The sequence below is a fragment of the Cydia amplana genome, chromosome 1, assembly GCF_948474715.1.
Source record: "Cydia amplana chromosome 1, ilCydAmpl1.1, whole genome shotgun sequence".
NCBI classification, from domain to species: Eukaryota; Metazoa; Arthropoda; class Insecta; order Lepidoptera; family Tortricidae; genus Cydia; species Cydia amplana.
The window spans coordinates 13,284,741-13,310,090 of record NC_086069.1 but is presented as its reverse complement, the minus strand read 5'-3'; the positions used below and the strand labels follow the sequence as shown (position 1 = coordinate 13,310,090).

Genomic DNA, 25,350 nt, shown 5'->3' with positions numbered 1-25,350 from the left:
ACTATCAGTGGCGACCATTAAACGTGATTAAAGCAATTTATAATGTTTATTCGGCCGCTCGCGGCCCGCATGCGGCACGCGCCGCCCCCGCGACCCAGGATCAAACGCTTAAATAAAATAGAGTTAACAGCAGCTAAAGGGTTGACGCGTGCCTTCCCCCGCGGCCCGCGCTTTGGCAGCTGCGCGCGCGCCGTTGTGACGCAGCCTTTATTTTTTGTTCCGAATTCGATTTCAGTATCGCATTATCGGCGAGACATCGGCACTGAGTGCTATTTGATTATGTCTCCCCGTCCTACCCCCGCACCTATTCCACATGCATCCTTTCGCTAACGAAAGTGACATTGTTATACCGAACGTTAAGATACACAATAGCAAAAGGTGACATTGGCAAAAGTTTATCTGAATAGAATGTAACTAGATAAATACCATCCACAAAGCTAAAAAATTATGAAAGTAGTATAAATAATCGGAATAACAGCACGGCGACAATATATTTTTATTTTTTATCCAACTTCTGAGAAGAGTGAGTTCTACTTCTGAGTGAGTCTGTGCGAAAAGAGAGAGTTAGATCATATTGGTTCCCTTTAATTCACAACTCCTTTCTAACCGCACAGACTCTTCTCGTTCTCATGCATTAGATAATAAAAGTAGGTACTCCCTGTAGGTACTACGACAAAAATAATATGTCCAAGTGTTTTTGCAGTAATAAGACGTTTTTCAGGTTAATAAGTTTTGAATTTAACAAGCTAATGTTGTGCCGAGGATGGCCTCATCCTAAAGTTTTCGATCCACACAACAGCAACAGGACTGCAAACACATTATAGGTATTGCATTGCACTATTGTCGCATTATCAAGTACTTACCTATAGCTTATTGTAACTATGTATTAGCTTTAAAGGAATTTAATTTGGACTAATGTCGTTTCTCTCCCCTCCCCGTCCCCCGCAGCACAAACAATCAGCGCGTGTTTGCCGCCGGTGTGTACACTCATACTCTGATTACGGCCGCCCCCGGCCCGGCCGGACTGCGGACCGCGTCTGGAGACCGCCGCCTGATTACCTCGCAATGTCACCTCCGGTCACTCCACCCACACTTCAAATTGCACTCCATTTTCAATTTATCATATATGAAATTATGTTAGCTAGCAAATACTTCAAGCTGTATTCTGAGTAAAGTTAAAAACCTAATCGTTTGTGTATACTGAAAGTAACACTGTATTTTTTCTTTATTTAATAATCTTTATATTAGGGTCTAATTTCTGGATTTTAATAAGTCGCCATATGCGTCAAACTAGTTAACACCCTTCCCTTCCGCGTAAATTAATCGCGTCACCGATATCATCGCGGGCCGCGCGTAAATCACAACCCTTTTACCCCTCGCGACCTATGCCCTGCGGGTTTGCATACCGGTGAAGGGTTGCCCAATCGCGACACTGATTTCCATACGACCTGCGCCCCGCCACGCCGGTGACGCCCCGCGATCTACATATGCATAGACAGCTAGAAAGGGGCGCTACTTTACATACATTTACATAGTTTAAAGTCGCGCCTGCGTGCGGGGATAGACCTAATGTATGTACATACGTACACTGTGGGTTGCATAACATTGTAGGTACCTAAGTATAGTGTAGTGAAAATTGCAGTAAGTTTTATTTTATTTTTGCGTTCTGTTCAGTAATGAGTTTCTTCATAATCAATGAAAGCAAAGAGTAGAAATTCAGAATTCAAAATGTGGAATTTTGCATAGTTTTTTATATGATTTAATGTAGGTTGTAGAAAACAACACAACAAACCAAAGCGATCCTTTGAATTGAAATCTACTAAAACATTTTTAGGAAATTTCGCACCCGATTGCAGCCCTCCCTTTCAATCTTATTAATACGAATTGCCCTCCGCTAATACACAATTGAACTGAATAATCTATGATCTGCTCCCTGCCCCGCGCCCTCACCCCCGCCGCCGTCTGCCGGTCCGTCTGTCCGCGATAGCATTGTGGAGCACATAAACAGGCGCGATAATGGACCCTCCAACCCATTTCCCAAGAAATTCTAAAACTCAATGGAAATTCCATTTGGTATTCCGCGTGCGAGGGGCCCCCTCTAACTAATTTCGGAAAATCTGTTAGCGATTCACTATGAATACGCTCCTTGTGGCGTCTTGTGCTGACATGGTATTTCATTCTTAATAGAAAACTTTTAATTTATCTCGAGCAAGCCGTATTCATAAAAAGCTTGAGCATATGTAGATCAACAGTCATTGATAACCGCATGTAAAATACATGATTTATTAACGCTAAACAGTTGAGTAAAAGCTCGGAAAGTTACGAAGGCTCTAAGAATATAAAGTACAAGAGATAGGTAGGTGATAACTTAATTTCGACATCAATTCTCCTTAATTCGGGTCGTGTTTAGTTTTAGGTAGGTACCTTTATTTCCAAAAGCGTTGTTCGGCTCATATTGCATTAGCTTTATGTAAACTTGTAAAGTTATTTTATGTGTATGAGAAGAGGTCAATGCGGTCAGAGGTTTAATAAATATGAATCTATTCGCCAACACAACGTAAATGTACTAATTCGCAGGTCATCTATTGTTCCGCGTCAGGTGCCCATGCCAACTATACGTGTGTGTCGTGCATGTGTGCAGCTGCAGTGGCTATTGATTAGCGCCGCATCTCGCAATCAGCGCCTCCGCCCCCCGCATCCCGCACCCTTTCCCTGCACCGCGCGACACCACTGTTCGAGTATCCCTCATTAACGACTAGTCGGAGCTACTGAACGACTCATTATGTTTTTCATTGGCTATGTCTGACTGCTGTAAGATAACTCTTGAGTTCGATAGTGAATACCTATAATAAGTAGCTATTAGTAGGTTGGAAATGATAATTCGTACTAACGAAATTGAGAAACTAAGCCAATTCCATCTATACAAAATTACGTAAATGTTAGACGGATAAAGAGCGCTTATATACATATTACTTATGTAACTGTTCATAATCATATTTATGTTATAAACTTTTAATAAATGTCATATACTAAGAAAAAGTGACCAAGGCCTCCAGTGCCCCAGGCTGGAATCCACCTGCACCTGGACAGGCACCTGCCGCAATAGCAGAGGACGCTGGTTCGATTCCAGCCTGGGGCACTGGAGGCCTTGGTCACTCTTCCTTAGTATATGACATTTATTTAAAGTTTATAACTTATATAGTAGTACTAGTGTGTCTACTTGATATAAAAACAAATTAAAATATTTTCTGACAATAATTTTATTTGTTCTAATACATATTTATGTTGTTATATTAAAATTGATAAAGCATTCGCTGCCATAAACTACGCTACATCTTATACAATTTATACTTTGGGAAAGTTTATGTAGAACTGAAAATGATGAGTATATTTACAAGTACGTATTAATATTATAATATCATTTTAGTATTCTATAAAACAAACGTCAAAAGATATAACGTTATTTATTTAAACACAAATGGCGATTGGACAATTTATCCCCTAAATTCACATTAGATTTTAAATTAATCTCAACTAAAAATCACATTAAGTTTGGCACGAGTCATAAAAGTCGTAAATCATCTATATTAAATGTCGCGGCTGATGCGTAATTTCACGGGCAGCCTGCGCGCGGGCAACCCTTCCTCGGGGATGCAAATGATCGGGCAAGATGGCGGCCGCGCTGGCGATAATCTCGCGGGTTAAATAGGGCGCGGCGCGCGGCATGTGACGCGGGTCCCAAGCGGAGTTGCAGGTTTAGCTAACATTGTTTTGTGTGGACGGTACGATTAGATAAAAACATGTTGAACATTTTACATAATATCTTATAACCCATGGCTTTATAATTATGTATTACTTATTTACCATATATTTTAGATTCTAAGAATAAGTACCACAGTGCCCTATAGGCTAAATTTAAAGCAATTAACTATGTACTTAACTAAGTATGAAAACACTGATTTAAACTCACGATTTTTACACATTATTAAATTATACAACGCGATTAAGTCCCGTTGTATAATTTAATAATAAGTATGAAAAGTTCCTCTATAGTCTATGTGATCAGAATAGTAGTTTGTGTTACGAGGGATCAAAATGATATATTTCCGTCAAAGGCGTACATTGAATCCTGAATGAAGCGATGGATTCTACAATAAAGTGCAGAAAAAAGTGAAAACAGTGTGCTAGAACAGAAAAGTGTTACTTTGATCCCTCCTACCAGGGAGGAAAAGTGCCCCTTTGATACCTCCTAGCAGGGAAGAAAAAGCTCTTTTCCGAATAGGAGGTGTGAAAAGAGTATTTTTTATTACTGTTTTATATTCAGCACGGTCTTGATATACTTTTTAAATGACGTTTTTACTAAAGCTAAAAGCTGCGACAAAATAAGTACCTATTTATTCGATTTTCGCAAAGATTATAATAGATACTCGTAGGAAAAGTTTACTTTTTGTGTAATTTTACCCGACTTGAGAGTTGAAATTAGACAATTTTACTATTTTTTGCCCTAATTTATCTAGAAGTTGTTTTTCTTTTCAGAACTTTTATATATAAAAACGCAATAAATATGACTAGGTAGGTAGTAGGTACTCGTAGTACCTTTAAATTAGTCAACAATTTTTACAAAATAACCAAGTAAGGACTGTATCGTTAGTTATAAATACAGATAAAACCTGCTCTAACTGTTGACGTGTGTATTATTTTGTTTTACTATGTTCTTAAGGTATAATCTGGGGGTATTTTTAAGCCACATCTGATATAAGAAGGTTTTACATTTATTTTATTTTAGGGACTTTATGATGATTTCAATAACGTCTAGCAAATATAATTTGGACAAGCCTATCGAGCTTAATTTGAGACTATTTCACCGATTCCTTACGTACGATTTAAAGAAACAAAAGTTTAATATGCTGCCAAAATATGTCATCTAAGTGTCCTTTTCATGATTGCTCAATTGAACATCCACAGAATAAATCTGTGGAATTTTAAAATTTACATGAAAACGACTTTTTATGCAACATTTTGGATTCCCGTCAATTTCTAAAAGCGAAATGAGGGAAGCAGCTAAAAGAATCTACCGAAATCCAAAGCCTAACGGACATTCATGGCGTTGAACCATGGCTAGAACAGGTCGATAGAAACGCTCCATGATGGTTATATTGTATACCAAAGTCGGGGTTGTCGTAAGTAACATACCATATTCTCTAAAAGGCCACCATGCACGGATCCAAAACTATTATTCCAACTAAAAGAAACGATTAGACTATGCCCAGATGTTTCGCTTTACGAATTATGTGTAATTGCTGTTTACATACTTAGTACGATATTTTTTTGGGTAATATCTCGTCTTGTTCGCAAACCGCAAATTTTCTTGTAGTATTTGTCCACAATCGTTGTTGTTACTCGGGAGGATTAGGTAAATATTGTCCAAACCATATGCCATATGCTTTACGTCGATCTCCCAGGACGAAATGTTACTTATTATTAAAGCACTAATTAAACTATATGTGTAATTTTTAAATAAAAATATAATACCAGAAAAAAACGGCTAAGTAAAGTTGTATTTATAATAAACGATACGGTCTTTAATAATCAGTAATATATGACGACAGAAAACTAAAACCACCCACTTGTTGAAAACAATTTCCAAGCTAATACATTAAATAATAATGAAGAGTGTTGAATCACAGCGGTCGTTCAGCGCCCCCGCACAAATATGATGCACTTTTTATGACCCCGTGTAAACAGCGCATTTGTGACCCCCTCCCACCCCTGGGGTGACCCCGCGGACACGCAATAAGGTGCGCAAATATAGAAATCAGCGTTCGCTCAAGCCGCCCTCAACGCGCTACGGCGAATGGCTACGTTGCGTTGACCGCCCGCTACGACGCTACGCCGTAGTAGCTCCTACCTAAACAAGCTATAACGTTTAATTACGGGTTAGCTTAAAATTAAGTTTTAGTATAGACTTATAGGCTAATTAGGCTAATTAGTCAATTTGTGTAAATATGTCCTATAATACTTATTTATTTATTAATGACAGTGGTATAATTAGTGTACTGTTTGATAGCCGTGGCAAAATGCCGGGACGACGCGAGGAAGATGATAGAATAATTTGTATAGTCGCAACTGGTCAAGATAGTCTTTATTTAATATGTTCTTAAACGCTTTTAAAATAATGTACATAATTTCGAGCTAATTCTAAAGTACAATTTCCTAAAATTTAATTTTAAAGCTACCCATATCAGCATAAAATAATACATATTATGGTTAAATTCCAAACACCCCAAAAACGTAATTCATAACTATTTTGTGCCATTGGTGTCATTGTTTCATGTAGCAAGGCACTTTTTTATTATGTACATTGCCTATACAATGAGCTGTATTATAATCTGTAATGATTCATAATACGCGAACGGCTCGAGTACACTTTCTTTTATACCTAACTAAAGTGTCAGGAGTAAGCCACTTATTTACATAGGTAGTTGTTCTCCGAATGCAAGAGCGAGACTCGCTAAGTCAACCTAAGTGTCTGCTTAACTCCTTCGTACGTCTCTGTTGCGCAAAATTAACAAATCGAAGAACATTCGGGAACTCATTAAAAGCTTGTTCTACCATAACCATGCGCGAGAGCAGCCGCCGAGTTTTTTCCTCCCGACTCGAACCCGATATCGGAATTCGCGCATCGCCGCAACCCGCCGTCTCCCCTTTTCCAAAAAAATTAAACAGCTTTTAAACGCGGATCGCTCGATCCGTTCGGCGAAAGCGAAAAAAATCATCTCAGGTAATCGAAATAATGGCGAGGACGCGCGAAAAAAATTCACTAAGGGCGGAAAAAAAGAAACGGATTCTAACAAAAAAGTTCAATTTTTAATTCGACGGTTGCGAGTTGAGGGGTGAGAGGTGCGCGGCGGGGGGTAGTGGTGCGCGCTGCGCTGCGCTCGGCTCAGACGCCGCCCGACCCGCGCCGCGCTCGCTTGGCCGCGCTCGTGCCTTACTCGCTGGAACCCGCTGTTGACGGTACTCGCTACGCTCGGTTGTCGACTTTTCCCGCTGCGCGCTGTTGTTTCACCACTGCTCGGCCATGGTGCTGTCAGCCTGCGTGCGCGCCGCGTCGCGCGGATACTGCTCCTACCGTGAGTACTGTACCACACACACGAGAAAATTTCGCACCAAAGAAGTTATGGCATATTAAAATAATATATGTAATGATATGTGTGCAAAATATTCTTATCATCATTTTCCTCGCGTTGTCCCGGCATTTTGCCACGGCTTATGGGAGCCCGGGGTCCGCTTGGCAACTAATCCCAATAATTGGCGTAGGCACTAGTTTTTACGAAAGCGACTGCCACCTGACCTTCCAACCCAGAGGGTAAACTATCCTTAATATGCAAAACATCCCTTAATTGACACTCGCCACATATTGATTATTATTATCTAACTAAATAATCATGCAACTATCCTATTTGAAATACTATCACTAAGTAATGAGCAGTGATCCGTCCATGATTCACCTCCATAATGTAAGTAAACATCCAGCTCATACGTTACTAGCAACAGATGGATTTGTAATTTCAAGGTAAGTTTAGTTCAGGGATGTTGCGGATGCCGATTTTTTGACATCCGCGGATGCGGATGCGGATGCGGATTTTTTAAGGCTCACATCCGCGGATGCGGATGCGGATGTCAAGATAGCACCATAAAAAACGTCAAATATTACATTTTAGTAATTTTTATTTCAAAAAACCTGCCAAGTGCGAGTCGGACTCCCGTTCCAAGGGTTCCGTACATTAAGTCCCACTCACGCTTGACTGCTGATTTCTAATAGGTTTTTTTTGGTTAATGACTAAATTACCTAGCAGTCTAGCACTTACGCCGATACTAAGGCGTTTCTGTATCGACCTGTTCACATCCGCATCCGCATTAAATCCGCATCGATTTTATGCGGATGCGGATGCGGATGTTGAAAATAATGCGGAAGTTCCGCGGTTGCGGATGCGGATGCGGATGTTCGCAACATCCCTGGTTTAGTTCATGAGTTTTACTCTTTCTGTTTATTTTGTAGATCATATTGGTTTTGTTCTTGTTTTTATCAGTATCAGTAGTCTGTTTCTCCTTTAACTGTTAATTTTAGGAAAACCTAATTGTAAACTACTTATTTAATCAGTAAACGATGGTAAAAGTAAAGGATGGTACAAGTAAAAATAATTATTAAAAATACATATTTTGACATAAGTACATACATAATTAACTCTCATTAAATCAGATTAATATGTTTTTCTACTTTTATAAACCGCCAACATAATTATACTTCTTATATACTATTTAGGTATAATAGGTGTTTAATTGGTCTCTCGATTTGGATTGAAATTTAGCAATTCAAATGATTCTTAAAGTTAAATATGACGTTTACATCCCACATTTACATAAGTGGAACGTTGACATATAAGCAAACCTCGCAACCGAGCTAGCAAATCTGTAGCAGTTGTACGTCAGGGTTATCACTACTACGTATAAACTAAAGTGCAAAAAATATTTTTTCTTTGTTTTCAAACAAACCAATATTTTCAAGCAATGAAAATTCCATGTTAATATTTGAAAGAAATACGAAAAAAAAAACGGAATTTTATAAACAAAATAACAGATAAGTACATTGAAACGACCTGTTAATTTATATTATTTGTAAGTAAATTAAACCGGGTTATATCGGAAGAGGGTCACCATGTTCTCGATCAATTTTATTAATCTTACATACAATAAAGTTAAAGCAAAATGGTTCATCATAATCGCCAACCCTGACACAAAACTGTCATATGCTACAGTTTTGCTAGCTCCGTTGCGGGGTATGCATATAAGTGATATAAGGTATCGTTTATGTTTTCTAATTTAAATAGGTATGAAAAATTTCCCGGTTTAAAAGCTAAAAATAATCAAGTACGACTATTACTATCTAATAGCATTTCTATGCTCCAGTTATCTAAGTATGTATTTATGTATATAGATATAATGTATATCATCGCCTTATACCCATAGCACAACTGTGTAAGATTGTCCCCAAATATTGATTTATATTTTACTATTACAACTAGGTACTAACATATAATAATAATCATTTATTTACAAACAAGATATATACAGTGGTATTACTAGAAGAAATTAAAAACTAGCTTAAATCTAAAATAGGTCCTTGAGGCATTGTACCAAGAGTGCTGGCGACATTTCCTTGCTGTATCGCAATGCTGATACGTTGTGCGAGGTAGCCGCCAGCTCTTCGGCCACCAGTTACGTCAACCAGACGCTTCGCGATTTCTGCGAACAACTTCTGCGCGCTGGGACCCCATGGACCTAGAGTTTCAACTCCAAATGGTACAAAATGGTACTCTCTACCGAGGCTCTTATATTTACATAAATATAATTACATAAATATTGATACATTAATTCTTACAATGCTGAACGTGTTCGATGCTGACACGGAATCACATTAAAGGCCACTTCCGCGACGGAGGTAATGGATAAAACCGCTATATGTCATCAACGCTGACTCAATCGACGATTAAACCTTAATTAATTGTTGTCAAAACAATACAATGCTAATTGACGTATTTACCTGCCGTATTATACAACAACTTATTTCTTCTTCTTCTACACTTGTTATTATACTTACTATACCTAGTCAAAAGTATTTTCCATACAAATTGGTCCGTTTGCTCCTGAGAGTAGGTTCATTAACACATTTGAATTATGTACTTTTAGAAGAGTAGTTTTAATAGTGTAGGTAAGTGATGAATATCAGAAAGCACATACACTTACTTATAAGTAAATTCATCCGGCTCTACTTTTTCCGGTAGATAATGTCTGTACATAATGTATTAATTCTTTATTCTAAAAAAACACATAATACATAGAATACGATAATGAGATATAAATCAATCCTTTAACTTTACTCGTATTAAATAATTTATCAGTCAGTCATCTCAGCTAAGGGTCTTGCCTTGAATACAATTGCATATATGTAGGTACTTAGCTTTACATCTATAATTTCACGTTCATAAGGACCGTTGGTTCTTAGCAGGCAATACAGGGTGTTGCCTGTTACATGAGCAAATAATTAAAACATATATTATACTCCTCAAACTATAAAAATTTTGTTAAACAACTTTTAAAAATTATGAATCCTTTAGACTTCCTCTTGTTCATACAAAATAAATATTGCCTTCAATGTACGCTGACATCAGTGCGATTTACGTTACTTGTCACGCTTTAAACATAACACAATTTGCAATACATTGCGTCTTAGAATAAATTTTAAAGTGTAATAAAAATCAAAACATAAGTTACCTAGTTTAAAAAGTTGCTGAACAAATGTTGGTCAGTTTGAGGAGTACAGCCTACAGTTTAATTTATTGCTCCTGTTACAGGAAACTCCCTATATATATACATAGTATTAATTTATATTTAAACCCAGGTAATGCTGTTGAAGTGACTAATAATAAAGACTGATGCAATAACAGTTTATTTAGGTAGACGTTTAAAATGGCAATACAACAACTCAATAACTTGCCAGAAGTTGACTGGTCCGGAGGACAGGTAGTTTATGGAATGGCCTTTACCGAACAGTACGGTTACCATCAGTTTGTCACTGACATAAACGCCGTCGAGAACGTAATTTACTTTCTATACATCTCGCTCGCACTCGCATATTAGTGCAAACGGGATGTATAGAAAGTAAATTACGTTTTCGACGGCGTTTATGTCAGTGACAAACTGATGGTAACCGTACTGTACTGATATAGTTACTTTACTTATTGTAGTATCCACCTTCAACTGTGAAAAAAAGACAAATCTTAACACAGTAGATTATATTATATAGTATTGTAAAACATGAGTAAATGCTCAGTGTGACTACCACCAGTTTGGTATTGGCATAAAACGCTATTCAGAACGTAACTTACTTTCAATGCATCTCGCTCGTACTCACATATTAGTGCGAGCGAGATTTATATTACCTAGACGTTAGCATGTATGTCAGTTTTGACACTGTCAGTGACTCGGGTGGTACGGGTACTGGACAGAGATGTACAAAATGGTTTTAAAAAAGAATTTAAATACAAAATGCAAAATACTTTTCAGATTTACTATTTCAAATGCAAAATACCAAATAGTTTTGCGTTTTGTATTTCAAATGCTAAATGCAAAATAGGTATTTTCAAAATACTTTTTCAAAATAAAATACCTTTTGACCAAATCTCAGATATTTTTATTTATTTTAGGTATTTATCATGAGAAATAGAGACACAATGCCGAGCCGAACAAAAACGTCTAATAACATGGCACCTTATGCATGACATTTTGGTCATATTTATCAGTACGCGTATCAATGGGCTCGCGGCTCGTCTCGTGGCTCGCAAGCTCGTCGAGCTAATATAATTTAGACACTAACGGCACGGCATAAGGTTTATAACCGAATGACAAGCCGAACGCGAGTGTGTCGAGGCGAGCCACGAGACGCGCCACGAGCCGAGCCGCGAGTCTAAACCGCCTATAAGGCGCGCACTCTGACCAAAGAAGAAATAAGTTTTTGGCAAAAATTTAATTTTTGGTACAAGCTTTTATCGCAGACTGTACTTTTCTTACGACAGACAACTAATACTCATAGAGACAATTCTAAAAACCCCTAACACAATTAGGTTGCGTTATTTCATCACAGAGTTCCTATGGCCCCCTCCTGTCTCCATCATCAGATCAGTTCGACAGTCAGTACCATATTATTGTATTGTCATCAGAAGTATCAGATCTACATACAGCTGCCAATTTTCATGACGCTACGATCCTTGGAAGATGGTTAAATTAGTTACCTTAGATTCCATTACATGTTAGTTACATACAGGTCGAGAGTTCCTATGGCCACCTGTCTCCATCATCAGATCAGTTCGATAGTACCATATTGTTGTATTGTCATCAGAACTACATACAGCTGCCAATTTTCATGACGCTACGATCCTTGGAAGATGGTTGAATTAGTTACCTTAGATTCCATTACATAGTTAGTTACATACAGGTCGACCTAATAAAAGCTTGTTAAAAAAGGGCGCGCATGGCTAGCAGGCCCCTCTATCGGTCAAATTCGGCAATACAAGCATCATTCGTTCATTTCATTTTGTTTGAATGGTAATGTTGACTAAACTTAATCACAAAGTATTTTGCATTTTGAAATTAATATTAAAAATGCAAAATACATCTCTAAAAGTATTTCAAATAAAATACAAAATGTTTTTTACTAAAAGGCATTTAAATGCAAAATACAAAATAGGTATTTTGCATTTTGTATTTGCATTTTAAATAGAAGTATTTCAAATAAATCGCATCTCTGGTACTGGAGCATAGAGAGGAACATAATGTGTTCTTATTCTCATATTAATTTATTATACTTTTAAGTTGCTGACATTTTTATTCGCACAAACTCAAAAACATCAGTGTCTGCCAGTCATGACAACTGTAACGACACATCATATTATCTTAAAATAAACCTTAATCGACTCAGTGGATTAATATTGTTGATAATTAAGTTGGTGATTATTGAATTAATAATTAAGAACCGGGCTATTTGGTTATTTAATTGTGCAATCAACTGTAACTGCGGGCAACGATGTTTAAAGAAAGCATTATTATATATAATTATGTAAAAACTCCTTTAACATTGAATTTACCCAGATTTACTTTACCATTTTATTTAAGACTATAAAACCGGACAGAGTTGCGGAAACAGATATGCAGACAATGGGTATAATCCTAACAAGACGTTTGATAGACGTCGGTTCATTTTTTGCAAATAAACGTACAATACTTGAAAAAACAAGCCAACATAGAATTAGTTCCGCAACATTCTCATTGTATTACTATATACGAATGTATGAAAAAGGATTCCTAATCCGCGCCATAAAAAACAGACATTTGTCGTTTTTACGCAAAAAAACTAAGAGTTGACCTGCGAGACGTCTGTATCTAGTTTCTGTGTCTACCCTTTTGTTACCGGGCAATGTCTTGATGTAGTTCGCAAATCCCTTCGCCGACATCCCCCGCGCCCTGCTCTATAAAGTGCGCGGCGCGGCGGGATCATCCCTCGCAGGTACGGCTCCCACGCAGTTCATCCCTGCACTACTTAATGCATGCATTATAATCGCTTCATAAAAAATATTGCATGACATTCAATCCAGTAATAAAAAGTTACGATTGAATTTTATTCTTTGTGTTTCATACATTTCGGTGCTTCCATTTTTTGCCATGCTTAAAAACATGAAGTAACCTTACAAAAATGTCCAAATGTATTTCGACATCGGATGACAACCAGTACAAAATCATGTAGGTACTCGTAAAGTTACGAGTACCAACACACAGAAAAAAAGAAAATCGTAAGTCTAATCGCGATAGACTTGCTGATACATAAAATGTTTAAAATTACAAATTAATTGTTTTAAAACACATAACACATTTAACACATATTTAAATAATTAACTTAACAAACCCTATGCTACGTTTTCGTAGCTTTTTCCTCTTAGCGTAGCATTTTCGTAGCTACGACAAGGACTAGTCATACTTCCACGAGATTTGCATTTGATTGAGTCGTTAATAGTTAATTACGCTTTAATACCCACTAGTGAAGTAGCCTCGAGTGTTAATCAAGTTTTAGTTGGTTTAATTAGATTGTGGTGACACCCGATACCCGAATGTGCTGCGTTATAGAGTCGGACTCGGCATTAGAATGGCAATGATCCGGCCCTCGCGCCTCTACAGCTTCAGCTGAGCCGATTAATCCAGCTAATTACTTAATTCCCCTTACGGAAGTAAGATAAACCACGCTGATCGACTGTTAGTTAGTCGCAATAGATGACCTTCTACTAAACCGCTCGGTAATACCGAGTGTTCGACGCTAGAGCTTTTGATGAGCGACTTCAATTTTATCTGAAAGCAATTTGAAGTACAAATCGTCATTTAATCGGCTTAATGTGATCCGAGGCGTCGTGGGTGCCGGTGCGGTGTAATTGGAGTCGTGTGGCTTCGGCTGATGCGGACCCCGCGGGGGAGCCGCGCGGGCGGCGCGGTCAGGTGGAGGCCGCCACCATGCACCCGCCTCCAGGTGCCTCCAGTCAGACTCTCCGTCTATATATTACCCACGAAAATAATTTAAAATATGAAAATCTTTAGAGTAGCAACGAATTGAATAATATATGTTTTTATTTTTGTTGTTTCAGAAGAGTCGGGCGAGCTCATCAAATCGCCCTCCCCGCCACCCAGCCACGGTATGTACTTACTCGTATAATTATTAATGACTTACGCTTATAATATATATCGCCTCATCATTTATACTGAGACGCCGACAGAAAATTTCCAAAATAACGAAACTTTTCACGTGTAAACAAATTGGAAAGTTCTCATACTTTTGCGTGGAGAAAAAGTTTAGTGAGATATTTTCCAATATTTGCCTATTTTTTGCACATGCCTATATACCATTTAGGTAATTGTTTTTGTTAAATATTTGATTTGACATACTTGCCTCCCATTCAGACTTGATAAAAAACGGTTAAAGCGCACTGACACTATAAGTACAATGCCAGAGCTTTGATAGCAATTTATCTTAGTGAACATCATCTTAGCGGCGTCTTTGTTGCGCGACACGCGCGGGGCGGATAAGCGCGCGCGCACTCGCGACAAAAAAACTCACCCCTTTCGCACGCGCCTCGTCTCAACCCTTTCGCTTTCTTTACGGTCACGTCCTGGACTTATGAGATTTTTATGATCACATAGTTATTTTTTAACTGACATGATGTATTGACTGATTTATTCAGACAAGATTTTTTATGTGCGCGGGGTGTTCAATTATCAATGAATTTATTTTATTTAACAAAGTACCTACCTATAGTTTGAAAGAGTTTTATTAAACTTGTTTTATTAATAATTGAAGTACTCAACTAAATCTGGTAAATTTAAGTATAAATATTGAATGATTTCCCTCCCATAGCAACAACTATAATATTCTAACGATATTGCATACGTTAAACTCCATTAAACAAAAGCAGCAACATTTCACATCAAGAAAAACTTAAGACGTTGTACCTAAATTCTTACGTAACAAGAACAAACTTTACGGTGACATAATTTTAGCGACGCACTGACTTCGGCTTCGTCTCACGCTTAAAGTGCGTAATCCTTGCGAGGGTTCACATTTGCATTCAATTTCCGGATGCGGCCGTGCGACGCGCGCCGCCCGCCCTAGTGACAGCCACTCAGCATCGTACATATTCATGAGGACGAGAATTTGGTAGCTGCTACCCTACGAGCGATGGTTGGGTCAATTATTGTTCCTGACTTGAGTGAAACAGAGTGATTATACTTTCAGTTCTATAGGCCTTAGTAGAGGCCTTCCCATGGGAAAAGTTGGCATTACAATTAAAGTTCCGAAACAAATGGCATTTTTAGGGTTTCGTAGTCAACTCGAAACCCTTATAGTTTCGCCATGTCCGTCTGTCCGTCCGTCATCGGCTTTGCTCCGTAAATAATCATTAAGTGCTAGAAAGCTGTAATTTGGCATGGTTACATAACACAGAACGGTAAAATAAAAAGTACGAAAAAATTTTTTAGGGTATTTTAGGGTACGTCTCATGATCTTAAACCCAAGGATAGGTCTTTCAAAACTATTTTTGTTTTTTAATAACGTGGATATTTTCGAAAATAATCGCTCCGAAAAAAAAGTGTCCCCCCCCCTCTAACCATGGGTCTACAAAATATGAAAATAATCGTAAAAAAAAGATTGTCATTTTTCCATGAAATCTACAGCGAATATGATTGCCAGCCGTTTTTGAATTATTGTTCTTTTCTTACAGGGAACCCAACTGTAAGGCTCAGATTTGATTTATTTTTATATATGTTATAGAGTAGTCTAAAATAACATAAACGTATTTTTTTTAGCTGCCCAAACTCACTACTGAAAATTGACCAAAACCTGTAACTTCTGTAGAGAGTTTTGTTCAAATAAATTTCTTGAGTTAACCAAGAAAATTCTGCAATGATTTTGATAGCACACGCAGTGCAAGGGTTATTTATGTATACGTTATAATTTCATAGAAGTTTGACGTTTAAAATAACACACGCACTGCGAGTGCTAACAAAATCATTGCAGACTTGTCTTGGTCTAACTCTAATTAATTACTGGTTTAATTATGTTGGAGAACATGAAAAAGTTACGTACACACACGTTATTTCGGCTAAACGCATTTTTTCCACAAAAAAAAAACCTCTTCAAATTTAAGTTTCATACTTCTCATCGTTTCATTCACTTAAGAGCCACATATGACATAGTTTCGCGCGCTTCTTTGTGCAAGATATATTTTAGGCGGTGATTAAGCCATGGTCTCTTGAGAATGTTCTTATTTTGGGTTGCAGATGGGTCGGCGAGCGGCGAGGGCGAAGGCGAGGGCGAGGCGAGCGGTGACGAGCGGCCACCGTCGCCGCCGCGCGCGCCGTCCGCGCCCCTCCCGCACCCCTCGCACCCTCACCACCCCGCGCACGCCCATCACCACGCGCACGCGCTGCCGCTGCCGCTGCACGCGCCGCAGCCGCCGAATGTCTTCGTGAGTGTTTAGTAGAAACTATTTCTCAATTTTTAGCTTTACTTAATACTTATTCCCGTCGTTTACTCGTCGCTCGAAATGCCTCACTTGATTTGACTAACGACGAAGTTTAAAACACTAGACAAATATTAAATGATTAACAAGAAAATATCCCTTAAACCTTTGGAACTCCAGCATTTAAATATGTATATTGCTTATATCGACGATATGACTCTCCGATAAACTGACATGATTATCTCACTGGGAGCAATACGTATGAAAAGGTTAAAGGGATAAATCTGTCTTTGTACCTACTACTTGATATTGACATAATGGTAGGGTATGTCGTTGACATGTATCAAATCCTCTTATGATGAGGTTTGTAATTTACCTCTATCGCAAGATCGCAACCATGACACTCTTATATAGTTTAAAAGTATCCCGGTTTTCAGGAAGTTCTACCGCCGCCATATGTGTCGATGGCATAAAGAAGAACTTATTTACCCGAATCGAAAAGCAATATTGTCTAAAATCATTAACACAGGTGAATATGTTGACAGGGTGGCAGCGGCGCGGGCTCGGCGCTGGCGCAGCTCCAGCACCTCCTCCTCACACAGCACGGCGCGCATTCGCTACTGTTACACACACAGGTATGTACATTAGTCTTACATACATAAATATTTACCTATTTAGCACTTATTTTAGATGCTTGGTAAAGAAGTTGCTCACTGATTTTCTTACTTAACATACTACAAATCAGCTTCATGTAGCCAAGCTTTCAACCAGCCCGCAGCTGACAATTATAACTTCTTACCAAACTTCTAAGTTAAATGGAACACCTACCTATAGTAAAACAATAGTAAAACGCTAAATAAACATAAATTGATTTTTTGAAGGCAGTTTTGAAACCAACAATATAGCTACTTCAGCTACGTTCTTGTCACTATCAACATCTATGATGAAATGAATGACGAATTGTACACCGAGCTGCCAAAATTACATGGAGACACTATGAATGGATTCATTCTTAAAGTAGTTATCCAATTTAGTGGCCGAGTATACATTCAAATTGCGTCAACGGCAACAACAGTAACGCAATGTACTAATAAAAGTACCTAAGTACATACATCACCTGCATCAATAAAACTTCTTGCAGTAATGCTGCAAGAGCGACGATACTATATTCGCCATCGTTCGCCATCGAAATGTACATAACCTTAAGCTTCTAAGGTCACTGCGGGCAAGACCGTCTACAAGGCAAGTCCGTCTACACGTTATAACTTTTGAATCTGAAGGCGTATGCCGCTTTGGAGTCTAGTCGATTAATCAGTTTTGCGCGTTCGTTCCTTCACTCTAAAACAGATGGCGCTGTGACAACCAATTTCAGAGCAATCCGCCTAAATAAGTCATTTCGTGTTTTGAACTCGAAGTCATAGTTCGACAGCCGTTCGAAAAAAATTGTTAAAAATAGTTTTTCAAAAGATTGTGGATCAGAAAGTACCTACGTAAGTAGCATAAGAACCAGTTATCTGTATTCTGTGTTTAAAATATCAGAAATTGGCTTAGTTTTGTAATTATACGTTCCACCATTTATCACATTAAAATTTGACTAAGTTCGGAAGTCCGTCTATTATGTACAAGGCAAGTCCGTCCGTCCGTCACTTTCGTTAAATCAGAGATTACCAACTGTTTTTGCGACTTTAATATTATAACGATTAGATAAGGTATCGACAAATCCTCCTGACATTGCGCATGATGTTAGTTTCCTAAATTTTCATCTCAGTAAATTAAAAGAAACGAATAAAGTACATTTTAAGATATCTATAGGTCTTTTATTTCGGAAATCCAAAAAAATAATTACGTGTAATTATTAGCCAAAAAAGGTTTACCACCCCATTTTCGTAGTATATGGCGACTTGCCTTTATATTAGAAAAATGGCGTTTATTTCGAATCTGGACCCTATATTAACAAGTTGAAAGTACACTTTTCATTGTCTTGATTCATTCTTTTTAGGAATTCGACTACGAACATATACGCATGCACCCATAGATTGGCTGATATCATTACTAGACGGACTTCCCTTAAACTACAAGGGAAGTCCGTCTACTCGCCGATTTTTTAAAACTACGATTGTTTTTGCTTAATTTGTGATTAAAATGATCTGTCACTATGGCTAAGCTATTAATTATTAAATTCTTCATCGTATGCGATTACAAACGGTAACGTAGGTGAATAATTAACGCAACTAGATCACTCCAAAGTAAAAAAATAATAATAAAGTATGCGTCTTGGCCACAGTGACCTCGTATATATATATTTTTTCTTTTTTTGCAAGTATCAAATTAGTATTGCTGCAAAATATAATGGTGGTGATCATAGATTATAATAATATGTATATTATGTATTATACGTTGTATTGCAGGTACAGCAAGCGGTGGCGCAGGCGGCGGCGCAGCAGCTGCAGCAGCTGCAGGCGCGTGCGGCGGCCGGCGCGCACGCCGCGCACGCGCACCTCGCGCCCGACCGCACCATCGACCTGCACGGTAACACTCCCGTCTTTCTAGACCAGAAACAGACAGGTGCGACATCGCTCGCTTTTCTTACCATATATCATGGCATGGCGAACTTCTACTTATAAGCACGTATACATTGAAAAACCTATATCGTTCGTTTAATAATATACATGACCTATTTCTTGATAAACTTTTCCCAAGGTAACTTTTCTTAACTAAATCAAATTAAAATTAAATAGTTCTTGTTATTTACGTTAGAGATTTGTTTAAGGGGAAATGAGGCAAATAAATGTAAAATTACTGATAGTCATGAAGTTAAATATAAAATACTGACGCATAGTTTTCCCATGTTTCTACACCAGTAAATTGTTTACCTCACAAGCCAGAATATGACAATTCGTGTTTATTTCACCAGAGGGTCGGTCGCCAAGTCCTCGGCGCACGCCTCCCGGCGCAGGCGCATTCCTAACGCCGATGACGCCGGGCTCAGGTCGCGCGCGCTCTCCGCTCCACGCGCACGCGCACGCACACACGCCCTTGCACGCGCATGCTCACAAGCCGCGAGCGCTCGAGCCCGCCGCCGACGACACTGCTGACCTTGAGGAGCTGGAACACTTCGCGAAGACGTTTAAACAGCGCCGAATCAAGCTCGGTGAGTTCACATAATTATTATATAGGTAGTAGGTAGTAATCACTTTATGATACACGACATAGGTTTACATACTATCTACAGAAATTAATGTACAAATTACAGAAATCCTTTATAGGTGAACTTGTAAAGGTTTTCTTCGAGCTAACTAACATATATATATTGCGCACCTACAAGCAGCTAAAACACAAAACACTCTTGTTTTTAAAACAATTGAATACAGATACCTATTCTATTATTGTCAACAGGATTCACTCAAGGTGACGTGGGTCTAGCAATGGGCAAGCTTTACGGGAACGACTTTTCCCAAACGACGATCTCGCGCTTTGAGGCGCTGAACCTGAGCTTCAAAAACATGTGCAAGCTGAAACCGCTTTTGCAAAAGTGGTTGGAAGACGCAGACTCGTCGCTGGCGGGCGGCGGAGGCGGCGGCGCGCCCGGGCCCGGCGCGCTAGCTGAGGCCGTGGGCCGCCGCCGCAAGAAGCGCACCAGTATCGAGTCGGGCGTGCGCGTCGCGCTCGAGAAGGCCTTCCTGCACAACCCCAAACCCACTAGCGAGGAGATCTCCGCGCTGGCAGACGCGCTAGGCATGGAGAAGGAGGTGGTCCGCGTCTGGTTCTGCAACCGCCGCCAGAAGGTAAAGCGCACGCGCCACGAATCCGACGTGATGGCCGGCGTCGCGCCGCCGCTCACTAACGCCGCTTGTTGGGGTGTGCAGGAGAAGCGCATCAACCCGCCGCCGGGAGAGAGCGCGGGCCCCGGCGCGCTGTCGCTGTCGCTGCCGAGCGCGCTGCACGCCGCCGCGCTGCAGCCCCTGGCGCTGCTGGCGCGGCGTCCGGCGCCCGGCGACTGACCCGGCGCGCAGATGTTCGCGCTGCCCTCACATATCCCGTCGCTGTAAATAGGCGCCGCTGCCCCCCGCACTGTACATACGCATATTAGCGGGTGGGCGCGCAGCGCCGGCTAGTCCGTAAGTCTATCTTATAATGTGAATTCTATTTATGTTTAGTGGAGCTGCGGCTCGGAGTGTAGGCCCTCGAGCGATGCGCGCCCGCGGCCCCGGTGCCGCGGTCATATCAGTAGCGCGCCGCGCGTGCGTGTATGTACGGTGGATGTGTAGAAAACTATCTATATGTTACAATAAAAGATGATAGAGACTATTACTCTGAGTTTTATTTATTTTCCTGAAAAACACGGCCCCGCCAGATGGTAAACGGACACCGTAGACGATGGATGTTTATATATACAGTTGCCATCAGATATATCAGAACGTGATACCCAAGAGACGGGAAAAGGAACGACGATGGACAAAAAATGAGATGGGAAGACGAGTTCAGGCAGGTGGCTGGAGCCTTGTGGAGAAGACCAACAGGCCAAAATCTCAAAACGAAAAAGTTTCAAAATGCCGGAAAACCAGAATGTCTATTGTTTTTTCTTAAAAAATGCTATTATGACACCACGTCGATTAGAGTTGTTTTATAATTTAGGACAAATAAAGACAATGACATTATGATATTTAGGTGCAAATTTGAAACCAAAGCTACGTATCTGAAGGCCACTGTAACACAAAAGGCGTCAGACGTTCACAGTCAGCTTATAGGTACACCCCTGCATTCTGTTGCTTTATAGGGTTCGAAACGTCTGGTTGTATTTATTAAACTAATTATACGCGATAATCTGTTTCCATAGTTTTTATTTCATAACCACATCAACTATTGCGGTAACCGAAGACAAAAATTAAAATTTCTCGTAACTAAAATAGTCGTGCGCGCCGCCATACATACGCGCCGCCGCCGCCGGCTCGTCCACTCGGCGCGCCGCGGCGCGACCCGGTTATTGATAAGGACTGTAAAATCAGGTCCAGCATCAGAAACAAGCGATCTAAGCTCTTGCAGTGTTCGAGTAGTTACGAGCGTAGTACGAGTTCGGTAGAGTAAAACATGTGCCTACCATTAAAACATCTTCTCCAACACGCTGGCAAACTTCTTCTTCTTCAGTCGGTCCCCCAATACTGAGGATCGTGACATCATGTCCTTCTGTTGAAGACCAGGTTCCTCCATAGGGTTCTGTTCCCCGCCAAGCGCATGGCCTCGTGCAGTTTTGTTTGCATAGGTGCCGTGATTTGAGAACACCATTTAGTAGGAGGAGGTCTGAGGTCTCGGGCCTTCAACTTGGCCCGTCATTATTACTCTTTCCAGGCTATCCGGAGAGCGACGTGAGAGGTGTCCGAAGTATGAAAGCATTTGGTCCTGGCATATCGTTGACAACCGGCGTTTAATGCGTAGCTCCTCCAGTATGGACCGATTGGTACGCATTGCCGTCCACGGTATTCGTAGAAGCCGGCGCCAACACCAAATCTCAAACGTGTTAATACGTTTGGTCAGAATGGCTCGGTTAGTCCATGTCTCCGAACCATACATAAATAATGGGAAAACCTGAGAACGCACAAGTCTAACCTTCGTCCTTCTTAATATGCTACGATCCTTCCAAATCTTATCAAGCCGAGCCATAGCTCCCTTCGCTATTTGAATCCTCCGGATAATCTCTCCGTCACAGCTACCATCGCTAGATATAGTAGATATAAGTGAGCCAAGGTAGGTGAAGGCCCTAACACAATCGAGATCCTTTAGTTCTAAGCTTCGTGGAGGAGGCAGGCGCGGATCCAGCCCTCAAAAAAGGTTGTGGTCACAGGAACCCAAAAATCTTCAAGTACGAGTCAGAGTATTAGGTGTCGTACTCGCTCATGAACAATCATGACTCTTGAACGACCATCCCGATCTCAATAGACCGTGATGACGTCACAAGTCTTTTAGGGGGGTACCTTATGATTCTCCGAGCAATTTTTCGCAGATTATCGATTCACAGACGACATTTTCTAGTTTTGGTTCACATACCGTTCAATTCGCTTATCTATCTAATACCTTTAAACGAGCAATTCTTGCTCGTTTAAAGGTATTAGATACGGCTCTAACGATTTCGATGAAATTTGGTATATAGGGGTTTTCGGGGGCGAAAAATCGATCTAGCTAGGTCTTATCTCTGGGAAAACGCGCATTTCCGAGTTATTATATGTTTTCCGAGCGAAGCTCGGTCACCCAGATATTTGTGTTAATTAGCAGAACAATTATTGTACTAAGGATTTCATTTGGCAGAGTAATCTTCTCGTTTAAGGAACTTTTAGTCGTCATTTTTTTGCCGTTTCTTGCGTAATGGTACAGAACCCTTCGTGCGCGAGTGCGACTCGCACTTGGCCCGTTTTTTTAAAGATTTCGTTAAGTAGATAGTCTAGTCGACGAGTTCAGGGTGGTGGAAAGTAGAGATACTGCTTGCTCCTAGAGATACGTGTGATGCCTCATTGAATTCAGAATAATGTCTAGAAATTTCTAACAGTAGTACATGTATTGACATGTTTAAAATACACCATACCTACACCATTATTTTTTTCCAAATGTTTTAATGAATATTTAATACCTTTAAAACATTTTACCTTTTCACGCCAATTAGTTTATGAGATATGTACTGGCCAAAAACGAAATACCATACCTATGTATTTTTTAATGTTAATAATTATAACTTTAGCAATTTTTGATGTGCGCTCCGAATACATTTTCTAGACATTATTCCGAATCGAATCAGGTATCACAGTGGATATCACACGTATTTTTGGGTGCAGTATCTCTATTTTTCATCATTTTGAGCTTGTAGAGTAGACTACTAAAAGTACTAAAGTTACAGGTAAATTAGTGATTTAGCAATTGCGTTACTTACAACATTGATTCATTGATGCACAGATAACACTTTTTATACATAGATAAATATAAAAATAAATGCAACGCATCAACGCGGAAAAAAAAAACTCCTAAATACACCAGTAAATTAAAAGCTGGCATTATTAATTTAGGAAATTGTACTAATATTTGTGAATGTTTAAGATTTCTAAGACCCCATAAGCTAAAAATAAGTGCCCCTGTTAGTAAATAATCCTTATGCTTGCAAATAATTAGGACTCTGTTGTCAGCTGATATTAACTTACGAGAATTTCTAATTCATAGGTACCAGTTGATCACACTACCTACTGTGTTTCAACACTTTCAACCAATGGTTACTAAGGTAATCGTGACAGTTTTAAAAGCTGGCATTATTAATTTAGGAAATTGTACTAATATTTGTGAATGTTTAAGATTTCTAAGACCCCATAAGCTAAAAATAATTGCCCCTGTTAGTAAATAATCTTTATGCTTGCAAATAATTAGAACTCTGTGTCAGCTGATATTAAATTACGAGAATTTCTAATTCATAGGTACCAGACTACCAGTTGATCACACTACCTACTGTGTTTCAACACTTTCAACCATCTTTCAACCAATGGTTACTCGGGTAATCGTGACAGTTATAATTAGGTACTTATTATAGGTACCAAACGATCAGTCTAGTAAAATTAACTCGCATATCAATAGGTTAATTCGCAATGAAATTCTGCGAAAGGTTCCTCTGCCAAAGCGTCTGTAAAAAAATCGGCTAGTCAGGGAATCGATAGGACATACTATTTAGGGTTGTGGGCATGCCCACCGTGCCCACAACGGTGGATCCGCGCCTGGGAGGAGGTTTTTTGCGATACACAAACATCAGCTTGGTCTTTGCATGGTTGACGTGAAGTCTTAATTTGATGCTTTCGGCTTCTATTCGGCTGAAGAGTGTCGTCAGCATAGCGCAGGTTGCATATCGTCTTCCCGTCAATCGATATGCCGCCGTCCCAGTTCTCGGTGGCCTTGCGTACAATGTATTCGCCGTAGATATTGTAGAGCTTAGGCGACAATATACAGCCCTGCCTCACTTTTCTTTCCGGCTTGAACTGACCTGACAGCGTACTCTCGATGCGGACTCTGGCAGTACTTGCGGCGTATAGATTTTCTATGAGATGTGCCTTATGAGCGGAGACACCATCTCAGAGAGCACGTTCAGCATGTTTCCCCATCTGACACAGTCAAATGTTTTGGCATAGTCTATGAAGCATAAGACTAGCGGTTTGTTCCATTCACGGCATCTCCCGATGATCTGGCGCACGTTAAAGATCTGCTCCCGTGTCCCCCGCCCAGGTACGAAACCAGCTTGCTCAGTAGGTATTTGCCGGTCCAAGAACCACGCTGGCATAGCGTGCTTGTTATGCTGGAAAGCCTTGCTCACTTTTGCAATAGAAATCCGGTCAATAATCGCAGTTTTTAAGGTTCCGTAGCCAAATGGCAAAAAACGGAACCCTTATAGATTCGTCATGTCTGTCTGTCTGTCTGTCTGTCTGTCTGTCCGTCTGTCTGTCCGTCCGTATGTCACAGCCACTTTTCTCCGAAACTATAAGAACTATACTGTTGAAACTTGGTAAGTAGATGTATTCTGTGAATCGCATTAAGATTTTCACACAAAAATAGAAAAAAACAATAATTTTTTGGGGTTCCCCATACTTCGAACTGAAACTCAAAAATTTTTTTTTCATCAAACCCATACGTGTGGGGTATCTATGGATAGGTCTTCAAAAATGATATTGAGGTTTCTAATATCATTTTTTTCTAAACTGAATAGTTTGCGCGAGAG

General features: G+C 39.7%; 1 protein-coding gene across 6 annotated transcripts in view; it reads left to right on the top strand.

The window, feature by feature from the left end:
- The window catches only part of LOC134648346 (protein nubbin-like), a 93,183-nt gene extending 72,259 nt beyond the window's left edge, over positions 1 to 20,924 (top strand). For 2 of the 6 annotated variants that reach the window (XM_063502872.1, XM_063502865.1), the window contains exons 3-8: positions 14,247 to 14,294; positions 16,435 to 16,622; positions 17,162 to 17,251; positions 19,025 to 19,181; positions 19,531 to 19,767; positions 20,013 to 20,924. In XM_063502872.1, coding sequence (XP_063358942.1) covers positions 14,247 to 14,294; positions 16,435 to 16,622; positions 17,162 to 17,251; positions 19,025 to 19,181; positions 19,531 to 19,767; positions 20,013 to 20,617 — 1,325 coding nt within the window. In that variant the 3' untranslated portion in view covers positions 20,618 to 20,924. Of the gene's footprint in view, positions 1 to 6,944; positions 7,134 to 14,246; positions 14,295 to 16,434; positions 16,623 to 17,161; positions 17,252 to 19,024; positions 19,182 to 19,530; positions 19,768 to 20,012 lie in introns of those variants that run through there. The other 4 variants (XM_063502907.1, XM_063502890.1, XM_063502899.1 and 1 more) reach the window with 4 other exon arrangements.
- Positions 20,925 to 25,350: the final 4,426 nt, after the last annotated feature.